Raw genomic sequence first — 16858 nt, 5'->3', positions numbered from 1 at the left:
GCCTATACTGAGACAGTGGCTGATCGTAAGGCTAATAATAATCCCCTGTCACCTTACGGCACGTTCCAACGGCTGGTGACCACATTGTGGTAAAGTATAAGGGCGTAATGGTGGGATGGCGATACCTGTTGATGTAGACACATACCGTCTCTTATTTATTTTCCCAGAGCTCGCTGGCTGCTGGCTCCCTGCTGGCTGTTAGGGGAAGGTGTGCAGGTCTGACACAAGTGTGCTCAGTTTCATTGGACGACCCGTATGGCTGTGAAACAGAAATACAAAAGAGAGCGTGTGCTAGCTAGCGTTTGAAAAGCGCGGCGAAAACAGGGCCAATAATGGCGCCCAAATCTTAGGTTGTCGGGACTCTCTCTATCAAGGGACACTAGCCAATACGGTCCATTAAACATATCACATTATCTAGTATATTTCAACAACTTCCGGAGCCTGTAGCATTGATAAACCTTTTATAATAACAAAACTTACAACAATTATTCCTTCTTTCCCAAAATTAAAGTAAAATTACCCAAACTATGAGGCGTACTGTAAACACACAGACAACACATTACCTAATATAAATTTCAACGACTCCGGGGCCTGTAGCACTTGTAAACTTTTTCTAATTACAAGAATAACAACAATTAATCCTTTTCAACCAAAATTAATGTAAAATAACCCTAAAATAAGAGCCGTGTGAAAAACTTGAGATCAATTGTCATAACAAGGAGTCCAAGACCAGGACCAACACGCATGTTTTCGTTTTGTTTTCTTTTCACAGGAGCTGCCGATACAAAGGCCTGCAGGCTGGGAAGAAATCCCGAGCCACCTGTGACATCAAGATCAAGATCATCTCTCCAAACTCCAATAGCTTTTAGAGTGCCGTTACAAAGGCAAAACTCCCGACCGATTACTACTTTTAGTCACTCATTACTTTGCATATTTTCGTGACCTGCTGAGCTTGCATACGACTGCCACGCCGTCTGAAGAATTACGAAGCATTTAACTATCTGGCAGGTGAATATGGGAGCGGTGTAAGGTGCAGGAGGAGAAAATAGGAGAGAGAAGGAAGGGTTGTCACTTCAGCAGCCGGCAAGGGGTCAATGATTATTATTTTTTTTATTTTATGTATTCTTGGTTGAGGTCAATTGTTCCTTTATTTCATGTTTTCTTGCTTGAGGTCAGTTATTCCTTTGGGAAATCTTAGGAATAGCGGCTCCACCCCCTCCACCACCCCAGCCCCCCTAGCCCCCAACACAAGCCTGGAGACCTGTGGGGAGCCGGGTTTTTTTGGGGGGGTAAGGCAAAATCACTGGAAAATGGGCTTCCAAAATTTACCTAGAAAAATCCTTAAATTAAGGAAAATTCCCTTGTCTCAAAAGTAAGGAAAATCCCTAACATTATAATGTATGATGTGCCATTTTTTTTTTTTTCTTTTTTTTTTGTGGGGGAGCATACCGAAACAACTGTTACCAAACTTTATATAACCTAACCTCGACCCCCCTGCTATTTTTTTTTTTTTTTTTTTTTTTTTGTAGGGGAGCGTATTTAATTTACTATAACCTAACCTCTAATGGGGGGGCCTTGACCCCCACTGCTAACCAGGGGGGGCAACACCCCCACATGTATGATGGGCCGGTAAAACTAAAGAAGTGCAGGAGTGTGTGAGACCTTGGAAAGGTTATTATTATCGTGGGGGCAATATTGGAGGTGCGTGCTTGTCACAGCTTGATGCGCCCGCGAGGCACCAAATAAGCGCATCTCATGTGACACGCCCATGTCACTGTTCGAATATTGTGGATTAAAAGACAATACGTTTCGGAAACTTTCCTCAAAGTTTCGTGACTAGGGACATTCCCGATTTTAGGGAAATTTTGGAGGCCCATATTTCAGTCAGTTTGTCTTCTCACACCCAAAACCTCGAATCTCCATAGGTTCCCAGGCTCTCAATATAACGCTCTCTAGGCTGTTGAGTGTTAAGTGTACAGCGCTGACCCTGTGACACGCCCGTGTCACTGTTCGCATATGGTGGTATTGAAATAATTGAAGAGACTCGGTTTTGGGTTATATGACGGCGCAATATGTGCCTCCTGAGCGATACTACCAATAAAAAGGCTAAATAGTTAGTTAACACTTACCGAGAGGTGAAGTAGAATGATATTTTGAGTGAGTGAGTGAGTGTGTCCATTCATCCATCATGGCGGGCCGAGGCCTACGTGGCACTGCCTGCGCGATACACCCCGCGTAGTAATACATCTTGAATGTAATCGTTTAAAATTATAAAATACAAATACTTGCACCATTATTTGCTTTAATATAGAGAAGAAAATAAGGTAGAACTCGTAAAGACCATTTTATGTCCGAAATCGTGATCCACTCGCGTTCTGGATATTACTGACTTAGGAGCTAGTTTGTATGGTGCACTGCAAGGCAGCTATGAGGTTCAGTCTGTCTATAGAGGCGCTCGTGAAACCATAACAATGGACTCAGAAAAAATTGTGAGGCCAGCTTGGAAAAATACACCCTTGTGACATAAACACACCTGTCAGCTTGTCAAAACCCCATCGTACGTGCTAGAAATGTTGTAATTACCACCATACTGAATGCGCACCTGCTTAGAGGAGCTGCTATTCCTAATATTATCCATTCCTTTTTATCATGTATTCTTAGTTGAGGTCAGTTATTCCTTTTTATCATGTATTCTTAGTTGAGGTCAGTTATTCCTTTTTATCATGTATTCTTAGTTGAGGTCAGTTATTCCTTTTTATCATGTATTCTTGGTTGAGATCAATTCTTTATTTTCATGTATTCGTGGTTGAGGTCAATTTTTTTTGTATATTCTGGTTGAGGTCAGTTATTCCTTTTATCATGTATTCTTGGCTGAGATCCTCACATCGGTCCTGTTACAGCCCCACCTCTAACCTCTTCTAACTCCAGCTCCTGTAAATTGTTGGGCAGTGATTATTTACTGAGGCCTTTAATCCTTCTCTACAGGCGGCATGGCACTCCTGGGGCCAGCGAGGAGGGCCGTGAGGCTGGCACTGGCCCCCTCATGGTCCGTGGTGCGGGCGGTGTGCCAGGCCAGGGCGGTGGGGTGGCACGGCCCTCCCTCGGCCCCTTCACTCCCTGCTGGCACTGTATCCCGGGCAGCCTCAAGCTGGCACCCCGCAGCCCCACTCCTCCAGCCCTGCACAGCCATCCTTATCCCGGCCCGGAATTATGCCAAGTCCAAGGACAAGAAGGGCAAAGGTATGAGGCCGCTGATAGAGGTGTCGGTGGGCTAAGATTTTTTTTTTTTTTTTTTTTTCCCAGCAAGTCAGTTCAAGGGCATAAAAAAAAGAAAAAAATATGAAAAAAAAAAAAACACTACTCACTGCTCCTACTTTTCTTAACCCTCTCGCGCATGATGACACATTTTGCATCATCAAGGGTAAAAGGTCTTGGTGCACGATGATGCAAAATGTGTCATAAACTTTTAAAAATTGATTAAAATTTAAGTTTTCGGTGAAAATGCATCAAATTTGGGAGTGTCATTTGTTGGGATAAGTTTCTTAATGGTAACATATGACAACCTTTCTAAGGAGCATAGATGAGGAGCTTTGAGCGATTTATATTTTTTAGCCTACTCTGATGGGATAGGAAAAAAATGCAGTTTTCTCGGTGTAACTCAGGAACTAATAGGCATATGAGGATTTTGAGGATACCATAAGAATCTTCACGAAATTCTGCTTCAAAACTTATATTCAGCTCAAAAAGTTGGCCCACAAAATTTCAAGCTAGCGAGTGGGGAAGAGTTTGTACTTAGGATTTGTTGTCTGCAATACTCTATACGGAGACTTGAAACAGCTCTGTATTGTTTATATATTATATTTTCCTCTACCTAGTACAAGTCTTTATGAAACCATTGATACCAGATTTATTGGGATACAATATATCTGTGAGGGTAAAATACAACCGGGAATGTAGAGTATCGCGGCGGCAAAAAAAGTCCGGTTGGGCTGAGAAATGCATGGTGAGTGGAACAGAAACTTATTGGAAACTTACGGTGCGCGAGAAGGTTAACGCTGTGTTTCTCGACAAGACAATTTTCTGGTATGTTTTTGTTGTGCTTCGAATGAGTGACATTTATCTCCCTCCCAGAAATCACAAGAAATTTTTTATTATTATTTTTTTTTTATTATTATTTTTTTTATTACAGTAAAGGAAGCAGCTCAAGGGCAAAAAAGCAATAATGAGAAGAAAAAAAAGCCCACTAAACACTACCCCTATAAAAAAAGAGCTCAGAATAGTTGTCAATAGAGAGGTCAATTTTTTGGAGGATAGGCGGTGTCTCGATACTTGAAGGAGGTCATGTCATAGGCAGAAGGAGGAAATACAGACATGTATCAGCTTTTTATTCTCCTTCCGCAAATCACAACATCTCTTATTTTTCCTTCTACAAACTGGCCGTCACCTCCAACAACATTGTTATTCTCTTTCCAGTTTCCACAAATATCAATGTATCTCTTTTTGCCTCTTCAAACTGTCTGACTTCTCACATTTCTATTCTCTCCACAAATCACATACCTTTTTCTCCCTCTTCAAACTGGCCATCACCTCGCCTCCTCGCCCCGCAGGGAAGGCAGCCAAGGCCCATGTGTCAGAGGAGGAGATGGAGGAGGTGCTGAACGTGGAGCAGATGATGAGCCACTTCGCCACCATTGTGGAGAGCCTCAAGCAAGACTACATCAAGAATCTCTCCCTCAGATCGTCTGCTGGTGGGTAGCTGACATGTGTGTGTGTGTGTGTGTGTGTGTGTGTGTTTACCTATATGTATTTACCAGGGTTGTTGTGATTTTAATCAAATTATTTAAATCAAGTGATTTAAATTGATTTAAATCAAAATTAAATATATATATATATATATATATATATATATATATATATATATATATATATATATATATATATATATATATATATATATATATATATATATATATATATATATATATATATATATATATATATATATATATATATATATATATATATATATATATATATATATATATATATATATATATATATATATATATATATATATATATATATATATATATATATATATATATATATATATATATATATATATATATATATATATATATATATATATATATATATATATATATATATATATATATATATAAGGAAGAAGGAAGAAGGAAGAACATGTGAAGCACATGTAAAGGAGAAGTATGAGGTCTATTTGTCCAGTGGTGATCCTGTACTGGTCCTGTAGCAAATCAGGCACCAGTGAATCATTGCCGTCTCTTACAAGAAAAAATATTCAAAAGCATAAAAAAAATAAACTATTAGTCCTACCAAGAAAAGGTGGCGCCACTATAAACACTTGCCTGCACCAGGACGGGCTCGGGCTGACCACCAGGCCCCTCAAGAAAGCCTACCGGTGCTACAGGCTTCGACGTAAGAAAAAATATAAAATAAAAATAAATAACTAAATAAAATAAAATTAATGATTTTTGTATGAAAAACTCATCTAGGGTATTTTATAATGTATATTAAACTATGGTTTCTTTAACATTGGCCAAGTTTACTACAATAAAACAGCCTCATAAGACTGAAACAAATAATCAGTGGAAACAAACAAGGATTAATGGAAAAAAATCATTTAAATCAAAAAATCAATTTAAATAAAAATATGACAAATCAAATAATTTTTTTTTTTTTTTTTTTTTTTTTTTTTTTTTTTTTATCATGATTTTTTCCAACCCTGGTATTTACCTATTTGTAGTATACAGGGCCTGAGCTCAAGCTGGGTCAGTCCTGTCGCCCCAGTCAATGTTTATCCAACTTTTCCTTCATAATATGGACGCTGCCTACTTCAACAATGCCTTTGTTTAGTATCCTTGTATCCACATTCCTGTCTTTCAAACAAGTCCCCTTTCTCAATTTCTTGGTGTGTCCTCTTTGTTGCCTCCTCCCTTCTGTCTTGATCAAATCATTTCTATCCAACACTTTCATTCCACTTGTGTTCCTGCACAACACTATCAGGTCTCTTCTTTCTTCAAGTGTTGGTGGGCTCAGTTCCTTCAGTTTATGTAGTCTGGTATGACAGGCTTGATAGTTGTGGTACCATCTTAGTTGCAATCCTTTGTATCCTTTCAAATTTCCTTATATCCTTTTTCCTGTGTGGTGACGAAACAGCCACTGCATACTCTAACCTTGGTCTGATCAGTGTTGTTGTTGTTGTTTTTGTTTTTGTTGTTGTTGTTGTTGTTTGTGTATTTACCTAGTTGCCTAGTTGTATTTACCTAGTTGTGACATACGGGAAAAGAGTTACGCTCGCGCTGACCCGTCTCCATATCCTCTCTTATCCAACTTTTCCTTAAAATCATGAATGTTTCTTGCACAAACCACCTCCTCCTCCAGTCCATTCCATAGCTCAATGCTTCTGTTTGGGAAGCTAAACTTTTTCACATCTCGCCTACACGTGGTTGCCCTCAACTTCTTTCCATGTCCTCGTTTCTCTCTCGCTCCACACACACAGGTCCTCTCTGTCCAGATTCTCCACCCCGCTTGCCGCTGCTATCAGGTCTCCTCTTTCTCTTCTTCTCTCCAGGGTTGTGAGCCCCATGCTATTGAGTCTCTCCTCGTAAGTCCGATCCCTAAGTTCCGGTACTATCTTAGTTGCCATTCTCTGTACTCTTTCCAGCTTTCTTATATTCTTCTTTTCATGAGGAGTCCAGAGCACTGCTGCATACTCCAACCTTGGCCTTATCATTGTAACTATTATTTTCTTCATCATCTCCTTGTCCAAATACACAAATGCCGTCCTTATGTTCCTCAGCAAATTCATAGTTTGTCCCGTTATCCTGTTGATGTGTTTGTCCGGTGACATGTTCTCTGAGATAGTCACTCCCAAATCTCTTTCTTCCATTCCTCTGCATATTATCTCACTTCCCATCTTATAATCATATTCACATCTTCTACCACTCCTACCAAACTCTATTTTTTTACATTTCCCAAGATTGAATTCCATCTGCCATGCACTCCACTCCCATGTTTTGTCCAGGTCCCTCTGCAATGCCTCACAGTCTTTCACATCATTGACTCGTCTCAATAGCTTTGCATCATCTGCAAACAAACTCACATAGCTGGTCACTCCGTCCACCATATCATTTATATAAACAGCAAACATTATTGACGCCAGCACCGAACCTTGTGGAACTCCACTCCTCGCTGGGCACCAGTTGGAAGCCTTGTCCTTGATTATTGTCCTCATTTCCCTGTTAGTTAGGAAGTCCTCCAGCCACTTAATCAGTCCATCACCCACTCCACCCCTATTTTTAATTTTCCAAATTAGTCTTCTGTGCGGTACTTTGTCAAATGCCTTTTTCAAATCCAGGTACACTCCATCCCACCAGCCTTCTCTCTCTTGCATTAAATCTGTCACCCTTGAGTAATAACATAACAAGTTGGTGACACAAGATCTCCCTCTCTTGAATCCAAGCTGGCTATCCGAGATAATTCTCTCCCTTTCCAAAAAATCCGACCACCTGTTTTTAACTAGCCTCTCACATATCTTCGCAACCACACTAGTGAGTGATACCGGTCTGTAATTTAATGGGTCCTCTCTCTTTCCTCCTTTATAAATTGGTACTATGTTTGCTCTCTTCCAATCTTGTGGTACCCTTCCTTCACTCAGGGAGGCGCTCATTATGGAGTGCAGTTTCTCTGCAAGTTGCTCACTACATTCTTTCAGGATCCACCCTGATACTTCATCCGGCCCTGTCGCCTTTCTTACATCCAGCTTGTTCAAGCTTTCCTTGACCTCCTGCACCGTTAACTGTATCTCCTGCATAACCTTTCCTCTTTCCTGGCCCAGTGGTTGTACGAATTCGTCTTCCTTTGTGAACACTCTATGAAAGCTGTTGTTCATCATCTCTGTCATCTCTGCTGGGTCTTCATATGTAGTTCCATCCATTTTCAATTTATCGATTGTTTCTCTATTCTTTAATTTGCCGTTCACATGTCTATAAAATAATTTAGGTTGGTCTTTGCATTTGTCGATTATATCTTTTTCATATTTCCGTTTTTCTTCTCTTCTAATCTTTGTATATTCATTCCTTGCTTGTTTGAAATTGTTCCACGAGTTGATTCTTCTTCTTCGTGTGTGTGTGTGTGTGTGTGTCCCTCGCTCTCTCCCTTACTGATACCTTTACTCTTCCTTACTTCCTTACTTACCTTATTTTTAATCTTTCACTGTTACTCTCCTTTACTCTTCCTCTTCCTTACATCCTTACTCTCTCATCCCTTGTCTCTTGTTCTCATTTGCTCTTTCCCTTCTATTCTAACCCACCTCCCTCCCTCCTTTTTTCCCTCCCCTTCATGTTCTACCCTGCCTCCCTCTGTCCTTCTCATTTTTGTCCTCCTAACTTCCCTCCCTCCCTTAACTTTCCTCTTTCCCCTCTATCTCTCCCTAGCGTGCCTCTTTTTCTTAACTCGAACTCCTGCTAACCATGATCTTTACATTTCTGCCCAGAATCGTGCCAGATCTATTCTCCGACTTACCAAAAACTCCTTCATTAATAGAAAATGCCAAAACTTGCTTTTTCAAATTCTTCCCAGGACTTCTGGCATCTAGCCAAAAACATCTCCAACTTCACTTCTTCATCTTTCCCTCCACTCCTTAACACTTAAAGCGCGGGCTAGATTTTGCCACGCCTGGCCTGCCACGCGGGCATATTCACTCAAAAACACACCTCACTTCAACCTCAAGTATCTTCTCTCTTACTGAGCTAACGTTGCTGAATGAGGTATCATTGTAAAGTCCTTTTCCTTAGCTGTCCTTTAACGTTAATTTGAACACCATATAAGCATTGGTAGAACGAGTACAGAGTTATGAAGTAGGAACTATGAAAACATATTATTATAGACAGATACCCACCTCTATTGTTCTTATTTTCTATTATTTAGCAATAAAAAGCATCACTTTTTTACAGCTTCTGTGTACCATACCCATATAAAGCTCAAACACGGCATGTTTACTGTACTTGACGACAAACTAATCAAATCTGGCGGCGCGTTCATTAAAAAAATGCCATGTCCACTATTGTGGACACCCGCGCTACAAGCCCACGCCCCGGCTGTACACTATTGTGGACACCCGCGCTACAAGCCCACGCCCCGGCTGTACACTATTGTGGACACCCGCGCTACAAGCCCACGCCCCGGCTGTACACTATTGTGGACACCCGCGCTACACGCCCGGCTGTACACTATTGTGGACACCAGCTTCTACGCCCGGCTGTACACTATTGTGGACACCAGCGCTTCTAAGCCACGCCCGGCTGTACACTATTGTGGACACCAGCTACTAAGCCCACGCCCGGCTGTACACTATTGTGGACACCAGCGCATAAGCCACGCCCGCTGTCCACTATTGTGACACCAGCTTTCTAAACCACGCCCGGCTGTCCACTATTGTGGACACCCGCGCTACAAGCCCACGCTCCGGCTGTCCACTATTGTGGACACCCGCACTTTAAGGGTTATTAATTAATTAACCTTTAAAGCGCGGGTGTCCACAATAGTGGACACCCGCGTGTGGAGCACTGCCGTCTCATCTATCTCTAAGGCTGAACTCTTCGCTCAGACTTTCTCTAAAAACTCCACTCTTGAGGATTCAGGGCATATTGCTTCTACTCGTCCCCTCTCTGACTCCACTATGTCTGTTATTAAGATTCTTAAGAATGATGTTCTCTATGCCCTCTCTGGCCTCAATCCTCAGAAGGCTTATGAACCTGATGGAGTGCCTGTTGTCCTTAACCCGTAAGCTGCGGGACTGAGATTCTGAGTGCGTCGCCTAGTGCGGCTATATCAGCGAGAGATTGACCTTCAATAAATGATATCTAAGTTACATAAACGTGTCATAAATATTACAATACACATATCTGTAGCTCAAATGTGTTGTATCCTGCATATTTCTTAGATTTTTCTATCACAAAAATGTTTTTCTGGCAGTATCTGAAGCCGCGGCGGAAACTTTTTGGCGCCTGTTTGAAAAGCCCGCTTCCAGAAGGCTTACAGCAGCTTACCGCTCAGCCGCCCAGAAGGCGTACAGCAGTTTGCGGGTTAAAAACTGTTCTTCTGTGCTGACACCCTGCCTGGTCAAACTCTCTCCCCTCTGCCTGTCAACATCTACCTTTCCTTCCTGCTGGAAGTATGCCTTCATACAGACTGTGCCTAAGAAGGGTGACCGTTCCAATCCCTCAAACTACCGTCCTATAGCTTTACTTTCTTGTCTATCTAAAGCTTTTGAATCAATCCTTAACCGGAAGATTCAAAAGCACCTTTCCATTTCTGACCTTCTATCTGACCGCCAGTGTGGGTTCCGCAAGGGGCGTTCTACTGGTGATCTTGCCTTCCTAACCTACTCTTGGTCATCCTCTCTTAGCCGTTTCAGTAAAACTTTTGCTATTGCGCTGGACATATCAAAAGCCTTTGATAAGGTCTGGCACAAATCTTTGCTTTCCAAACTACCCTCCTACGGTTTCTATCCTTCTCTCTGTACCTTTATCTCCAGTTTCCTTTCTGACCGTTCTATTTCTGCCGTGGTAGACGGTCACTATTCTTCCCCTAAACCTATTAACAGTGGTGTCCCACAGGGTTCTGTCCTATCTCCCTCTCTCTGTTGTTCATTGATGATCTTCTTTCTAAAACGAACTGTCCTATCCATTCTTATGCCGATGACTCCACTCAGCATTACTCAACTTCTTTTAATAGAAGACCCACCCTACAGGAACTTAACGACTCAAGGCTGGAGGCTGCAGAACGCTTAGCCTCAGACCTTACTATTACTTTCAATTGGGGCAAGAAGAACCTGGTGTCTTTCAACACATCAAAAACACAGTTTCTCCACTATCCACTCGACACAATCTTCCAAACAACTATCCCCTATTCTTTGACAACACCCAGCTATCACCTTCTTCAACACTAAACATCCTCAGTCTATCCTTAACTCAAAATCTCAACTGGAAACTTCCTCGAGGCTGGGCGTGTTGTACTGTCTCCACGAGTTCTTCTCCCCCACAGAGTTGCTATCCATTTATATGGGCCTTGTCCGCCCTCGTATGGAGTATGCATCTCACGTGTCGGGGGGTTCCACTCACACAGCTCTTCTGGACAGAGTGGAGTCTAAGCCTCTCTTTCTTTCTTCTATCAATATTTTCACGCTGACTGCTTTTCTGAACTTGCTAACTGCATGCCTCCCCCCCTCCCGTGTCCCCGCTGTACGCGACTTTCTACTCATGCTCATCCCCATACTGTCCAAACCCCTTATGCAGGAGTTAACCAGCATCTTCATTCTTTCATCCCTTACATTGGTAAACTCTGGAACAACCTTCCTTTGTCTATATTTCCTCCTGCATTTGACTTGAATTCTTTCAAGAGGAGTGTATCAAGACAACTCTCCTCCCGAAATTGACCTCTCTTTTGGCCGCTCATTACTTTTGTCTTTGTGGGAATAGCGATTAGTGGGCTTTTTTTTTTTTTTTTTTTTTTGTTTTTTTACACCTTTTTTTTGTTGCCCTTGAGCCGTTTCTTTAGATGTAAAAAAAAAAACTCTTCTCCTAGCTTCCCTCCCTCTCCTAACCTCCCCTCTCCCTCTTCCTCTGCCTCCCTCCCTCCCTCCCTCCCTCCCTTTCCCTTTCCTCCCTATTTATACTGCTACACTTTTCTCCATATACTCCTCATTCTGTCTCCTCACCTCTCTCTCCCTCCATCCACAGGTAGCATTGAAACCCTACCTGTTCAGCTTGAGGGCGACGAGTACCCACTTAACGAGGTGGCCCAGGTGTCGCGCAAGTCCCCGCAGGTGGTGGTGATCAGCGCGGCGGCCTTCCCCCAAGCCTTGCCAGGCATCGTGGTGGCTCTGCGCAGCGCTGGCATGAACCTCAACCCACAGCAGGAGGGGACCAGCGTAATTGTGCCCATACCAAAGTGATTAGCGTGTTCTGTTTGTGTGTTTGTTTGTGTGTGTGCGTTGATGTCTGTGTCTGGTTCCTTTCTTCTTCTTCTTTGTCTATGTCTATTGTTCCTCTCCTTGCCCAGCGTCATTGTAGTTAGCATGATCTGTTGGGTGTCTTTTTTTGTGTGTATGGATGTCTGTGTCTGTTTTTTCTTCTTCATGTATGTCTGTCGTTCCTCTCCTTTCCCAGCGCCGTTGTGCATTGTGGTTAGTGTGCTCTGTTAGTTTGTCTGTTTTTATGTGTGTCCGTACTCTTTCATCCCGCACCTCCTCTTTCACCTCCTTCTGTCCGAACTCACTTCCCTCCCTCCTCTTTCCCTCCCCTTTGCGTTCAACCCTGCCTCCCTCTCTCCTTCCTTTCCTTATCCTCCTAACTTTCCTCTTTCCATTTGTTGTCTGTATGTGTCTATGAATGTGTGTCCATGAATGTTTACATCCTCACCTTCATAAACTAACTGCCTGCTGTCATTTTTTTTTTCTCATTAGGAGACTGAAAAAAACTCATTTTCTAAGTCAGGGGTTCATAACCAGGGGTATCCATACCCCATGGAGGTATGGGAACCAAATGCTGGAGCTATGGGACTTAATCTCTGAATATTATTATATATTTGAATTATTAATTAACCCTTTCACCACAGCCGGGCCAAAACAGTGCCCCGCGCCGTATCCGGGATCACCGCGTGCGCCAAATTTCAAATGTCGCTATTGAATATAACAAGTTTTCAGCCATAAACTCAACATAATCATCATGTATTATAGATGAAAACATGCAGAATTAAATGGTGCACATAAAGAAATTTAAATTAATTGATAATTTTGAGATGTAAGCATTAATATACAAAAATGAAATAACTCATATACTGGCTAAAGCGAGCCAGGACGCAGTATGCGCGTCCTCGGATACGGTACGGGGCACACAAGGACGCAGTATACGTGTCCTTGTGTTGAAGGGATTCATAGTCAGTTGGAATGGTATATTATGACTTGCACTGCTATTCAGTATTTATGAGTTGTTATTTCATCAATCTAAAATTGATTAGCTCACAGTTTTATTTTATTTTTTTCTTCTTCAGAATAGATATTATAAAATTTGGAAAGCAATTAAGTGTGGTTCTAAATATGGGGAAAAACATCAAGCCACTAAAAAATTTGGCAACCCTGTCATGAACATCTAGAGACACTTCACCTCCTCATCCTGTGTTTCAAATTTGAAATGGCAGTTGAGCCGTAGGCATGTGTGTGTGTATTAGATAATCAAGCTGTTGATATTGTTGGAATTCATCTATTAAGTAGGACTGGTAATGACTTTGGCAGTCAAATGAAGGGGGTATGTGACCATAGTGAGCAATCCAGTGTGGGTCTGGGATCATCAAGAGGTTAAGAACCCCGGTCTGCTCTACGTTAACTTGTCATATAGGTGGATTTTAGAGCACTAGAATGTCAAAGTAAATTCATCAAATAATTCACCATATGATGAAAAATTGATTGAGGCTCAAAAAAATGACTCAGGCTATATGTTATGTGGTAACTGCACTCACTCAATTATTCTTTCAGCCACTCTCATACACTCTTACTTACAACCCCACACTCTCTTTATATCACCTCCTTCCGCCCTTTCACTCCCTAAACATCCTCCTGTTTAAGTAGAAAAGAAAGACACTAACATTACCTCCTGTTCCATCCCTTTCTTTCCCTCCTTAAACTCATCCTTCTATAAAAAAAAAAAATAAATAAATAAAAAAAACCAGCCTCTTTCTAAACTCTCTTTTATTGGGACAGTGATTGGAGCCTTTTTTTTTTTTTTTTTTGTGTGTGTGTGTGTGTGTGTGTGTGTGTGTGTGTGTGTGTGTGTGTGTGTATCTATCTCTCCTTTCCCACCCCCTCCCCTCCTCTCCTCTTCCATCCCCTCCCCTCCTCTCCTCTCCTCTCCCATCCCCTCCCCTCTTCTCCTCTCCTCTCCCATCCTCTCCTCTCCCATCCCCTCCCCTCCTCTCCTCTCCTCTCCCATCCCCTCCCCCCCTCTCCTCTCCTCTCCCATCCAATCCCCTCCCCTCCTCTCCTCTCCTCTCCTCTCCCATCCCCTCCCCTCCTCTCCTCTCCTCTCCTTTCCCAGTGTCATTGTACTTCCTTTACTGTGAGAAAAAATAAGTAAATAAATAAAACATTGCTGCCTGTTCCCCAGAGTGACGAAGGAGCACCGCGAGAGCCTGGCTAAGGGCGCCAAGACCATGTTCAACAAGGCCAAGGACCAGCTGAGGGAGGCGCAGAACCAGTACATCCGCAAGGCAAGGAACAAGGAGGGGAAGTTTTCGGACGACCTCCTCTTCAATGTGCAGCTCAGGGTGAGTTTCGGGTGTTGTGGCGACCGGCTCTGCCCTCGTCTAACCTTGGATTCATATTTTTCTTCAGTCCTTGTTTTCTTTTTATTCTTTATCTATGTTCTTTTTTTTTCTTTTTCTCTTTGCCTCCTTTTTTTGTAGTATACTTTTTCTCTTCTTATTCTTTCTTTACTACTTCTTTTTACTTTCTCTCTTTTGTTTAATATTTTTTTTTTTTTTTTTTTTTTTTTTTTTTTTTTTTTACATCTACGTATTTCTGTTTTGTTTCCTTTATTTATGTAGTATTTAGCCGACATCCATCATTACCACCATCATCATCAGCCGCCCGTCAGCTGCCCAAGTCAGGCGCGCGGCCGGGGCCGCTCACACACATATGCCTGGCTACCCGGAACATAAAAAAAAAATTGTTCCGATCTAGAAGGGAGGCTGGGTAGATTTGTCCGGTGTGACACCAGCTTTAGAAACGTCAAAACCGTATTTTTAAGCAACAGATTTTTCAAGCAACAGGAACCACCTATCCCCCCTTTTAATCTGTTAAATCGAGGGCCAAGTGTATTTACAGCGTAACAGAGAAGAGACAGTGAGTAGGATCGTGAATTCAGTGACTCAATAGGCTTCCCATACAAATGTATTTATCACCCTTGACAGACGACAAACCAATGACAAGATCTGCATGATTAAGATGAAAAATGAAACATGGGATGCTATGCTAACCAGGCTCAGCAATTTTATAGAAGCAATGTAAAAATCGCGCTTCCAAGAGGCATACAGCATGTTCTCGAAAAAGCCACCTGAGAGGTGTACAGCGGTTTACAGGTTAAGGTGCGGTCACACTAGCTACTGATATCGCTGGATCAAGCGGTACGGCTTGATCGGTCAGCCATTTGCGCTGCACAAGCGATTGATACCGGCTGCTTTGAGCTATCGATACGGACTGTTTGCACTGGCCGTACTGCTAGCGGTAGTGGTAGCCGAGTGGAAGGTAATAAGAAACTATCGTTTATTCAGCATACATGCGATCAAAAAAATATTCCATTTCTTTTTGGGGAGGGACTTTAAATGCATAAGAAAAGAGCTAGACGACAATACAAGAAAATTTCCAAATGTATTTTTTTTCTTTAATGGAAATATAATATTCAGTTCTCATTTCACCTCGGTGACTTTCCAACGGGTCACTTGTACAGCAAGAGCAAGAGCAAGAGCGAACACACTTGCCAGCCATGGTCTTATCCACTTTCGTTTCACTTTTCTTTTCTTCTAAGTCCTCACTGGCTACAAAACAAGTGGCAAGAGTAATTGTGGGCAGAGCGAATCCAAGAAGTGATTCCTCCATAGCGGCTAGTGTTGTTATGATATGATCCGCTAGCTAGCTAGCTAGCGGACTTTGCATGTGGTGTGACCAGATTGCCGTGCGTATCGCTGGCAAGCCAGCGAAAACAAAAGCCAGGCTAGCGTTAACAATAGCAAGTGTGACCGTAGCTTTAAAGAACCTTTTGAGAACCTCACTGCTCTGTTTTGTGGCCTTGAAAAAATATTTGTAATGAGCCAAAAACGTCTTAGAATACAACCTTTGTGACCTCGATGAATTGCAACGTTCACGCCCACTTTCCTCACTTCTCAGATCAGGGAGATAGCAGAAGCCCACATGCAGGAAGCTGAGAGCATGATGCAGGCCAAGCAGAAGGAGTTACTGAGGACCAGCTAGGACGTCCGGACCCACAGTGCGCTGCAGCGACACACTGATGGTTGGCTTGGACGGGCAGCTCACCACCGAGGTAGAGCGCATCCAAAGTTTGTGTGCCATTATAATCATTACACATACCAGGAAATGAACTGGGAAATTTATCTGAGGTATTAACATATGAAAATATAGATAATTATAAACATTCTCTGGAGTTGTGCAGTGGTTAGTGTGCTTAGCCATGAATCCGTGGGCTTTGGTTTGAATCCTGGCTCGGGCAGTCGCCGTGCAGCCCACTCAGCTGTTCATCCTCCCTTTCGGGCTGGTCGATAAATGGGTACCTGGGGACACTTGGTAAAGGTAAATTGTGGTAACCCAGATTTCACACTGGCCCTGTGTCCTGCAGTGACGGGTTCTTCCCATCACAGGCTCAAGGGTCAATGCGACGGAGCTGAGCGCTAAGGCCACGCGCAGCTGTTGTGTATGGCAGCAGTGCTCATCTCAGTCCCATTGGTCCTTGAGCCTATTGTGGGAAAACCCATCAACTGGGACATTGGGCCGGTGTGACATCCAAGTTACCACGGTTAACCTTCCCCAGGTTTCCCAAGATACCTGTTTATGGACAACTTACCATTGTTTTCTGATGTCCACCTGCCTCCCCAGATGACAGCTTGGCAGGGCAGAGCTGGAGCTGTGATGCAGTGTTGAGAACTTGTAGCTTACTCACCCTTGGGAGGCACAGGAACACACCCACCCACCAAGGTCTGGGGCGCCTTGCTGATGCCACACATACAGAGGATAATGACACACTCA

At 42.7% G+C, this 16858-nt stretch overlaps 1 protein-coding gene across 2 annotated transcripts; it reads left to right on the top strand.

Annotated features, from left to right (window-relative positions):
• The first annotated feature begins 813 nt into the window (after positions 1 to 813).
• LOC126983514 (ribosome-recycling factor, mitochondrial-like) lies at positions 814 to 16851 on the top strand. 2 transcript variants are annotated; one of them, XR_007735949.1, is made up of 7 exons: positions 815 to 1008; positions 2986 to 3240; positions 4608 to 4748; positions 11787 to 11997; positions 14208 to 14367; positions 15986 to 16139; positions 16709 to 16851. XR_007735949.1 is itself a non-coding variant. In XM_050836271.1 (6 exons), exons 2-6 carry the CDS (start codon positions 2991 to 2993, stop codon positions 16067 to 16069), a joined length of 846 nt encoding a protein of 281 aa, XP_050692228.1. In that variant the 5' UTR covers positions 814 to 1008; positions 2986 to 2990; the 3' UTR covers positions 16070 to 16267. The 2 variants fall into 2 exon arrangements, 1 of the variants encoding a protein (XP_050692228.1); XM_050836271.1 differs by lacking the exon at positions 16709 to 16851 and having other exon boundaries at positions 814 to 1008; positions 15986 to 16267.
• The last annotated feature ends 7 nt before the right edge of the window (positions 16852 to 16858 follow it).

The sequence above is a fragment of the Eriocheir sinensis genome, chromosome 54 (genome assembly GCF_024679095.1).
Source record: "Eriocheir sinensis breed Jianghai 21 chromosome 54, ASM2467909v1, whole genome shotgun sequence".
NCBI lineage: Eukaryota > Metazoa > Arthropoda > Malacostraca > Decapoda > Varunidae > Eriocheir > Eriocheir sinensis.
The sequence above is the reverse complement of the archived record's forward strand: the minus strand, read 5'-3'. Positions and strand labels throughout refer to the sequence as shown.

What these genes read in the sequence shown, in the direction of transcription:
- LOC126983514 (XM_050836271.1), top strand. Translation starts at nt 2,991, where the DNA reads ATGGCACTCCTGGGGCCAGCGAGGAGGGCCGTGAGGCTGGCACTGGCC. An exon ending in CTCCCTCAGATCGTCTGCTG is followed by an intron (nt 4,749 to 11,786) that starts GTGGGTAGCTGA and finishes CTCCATCCACAG; the next exon opens with GTAGCATTGAAACCCTACCT. An exon ending in GTAATTGTGCCCATACCAAA is followed by an intron (nt 11,998 to 14,207) that starts GTGATTAGCGTG and finishes CCTGTTCCCCAG; the next exon opens with AGTGACGAAGGAGCACCGCG.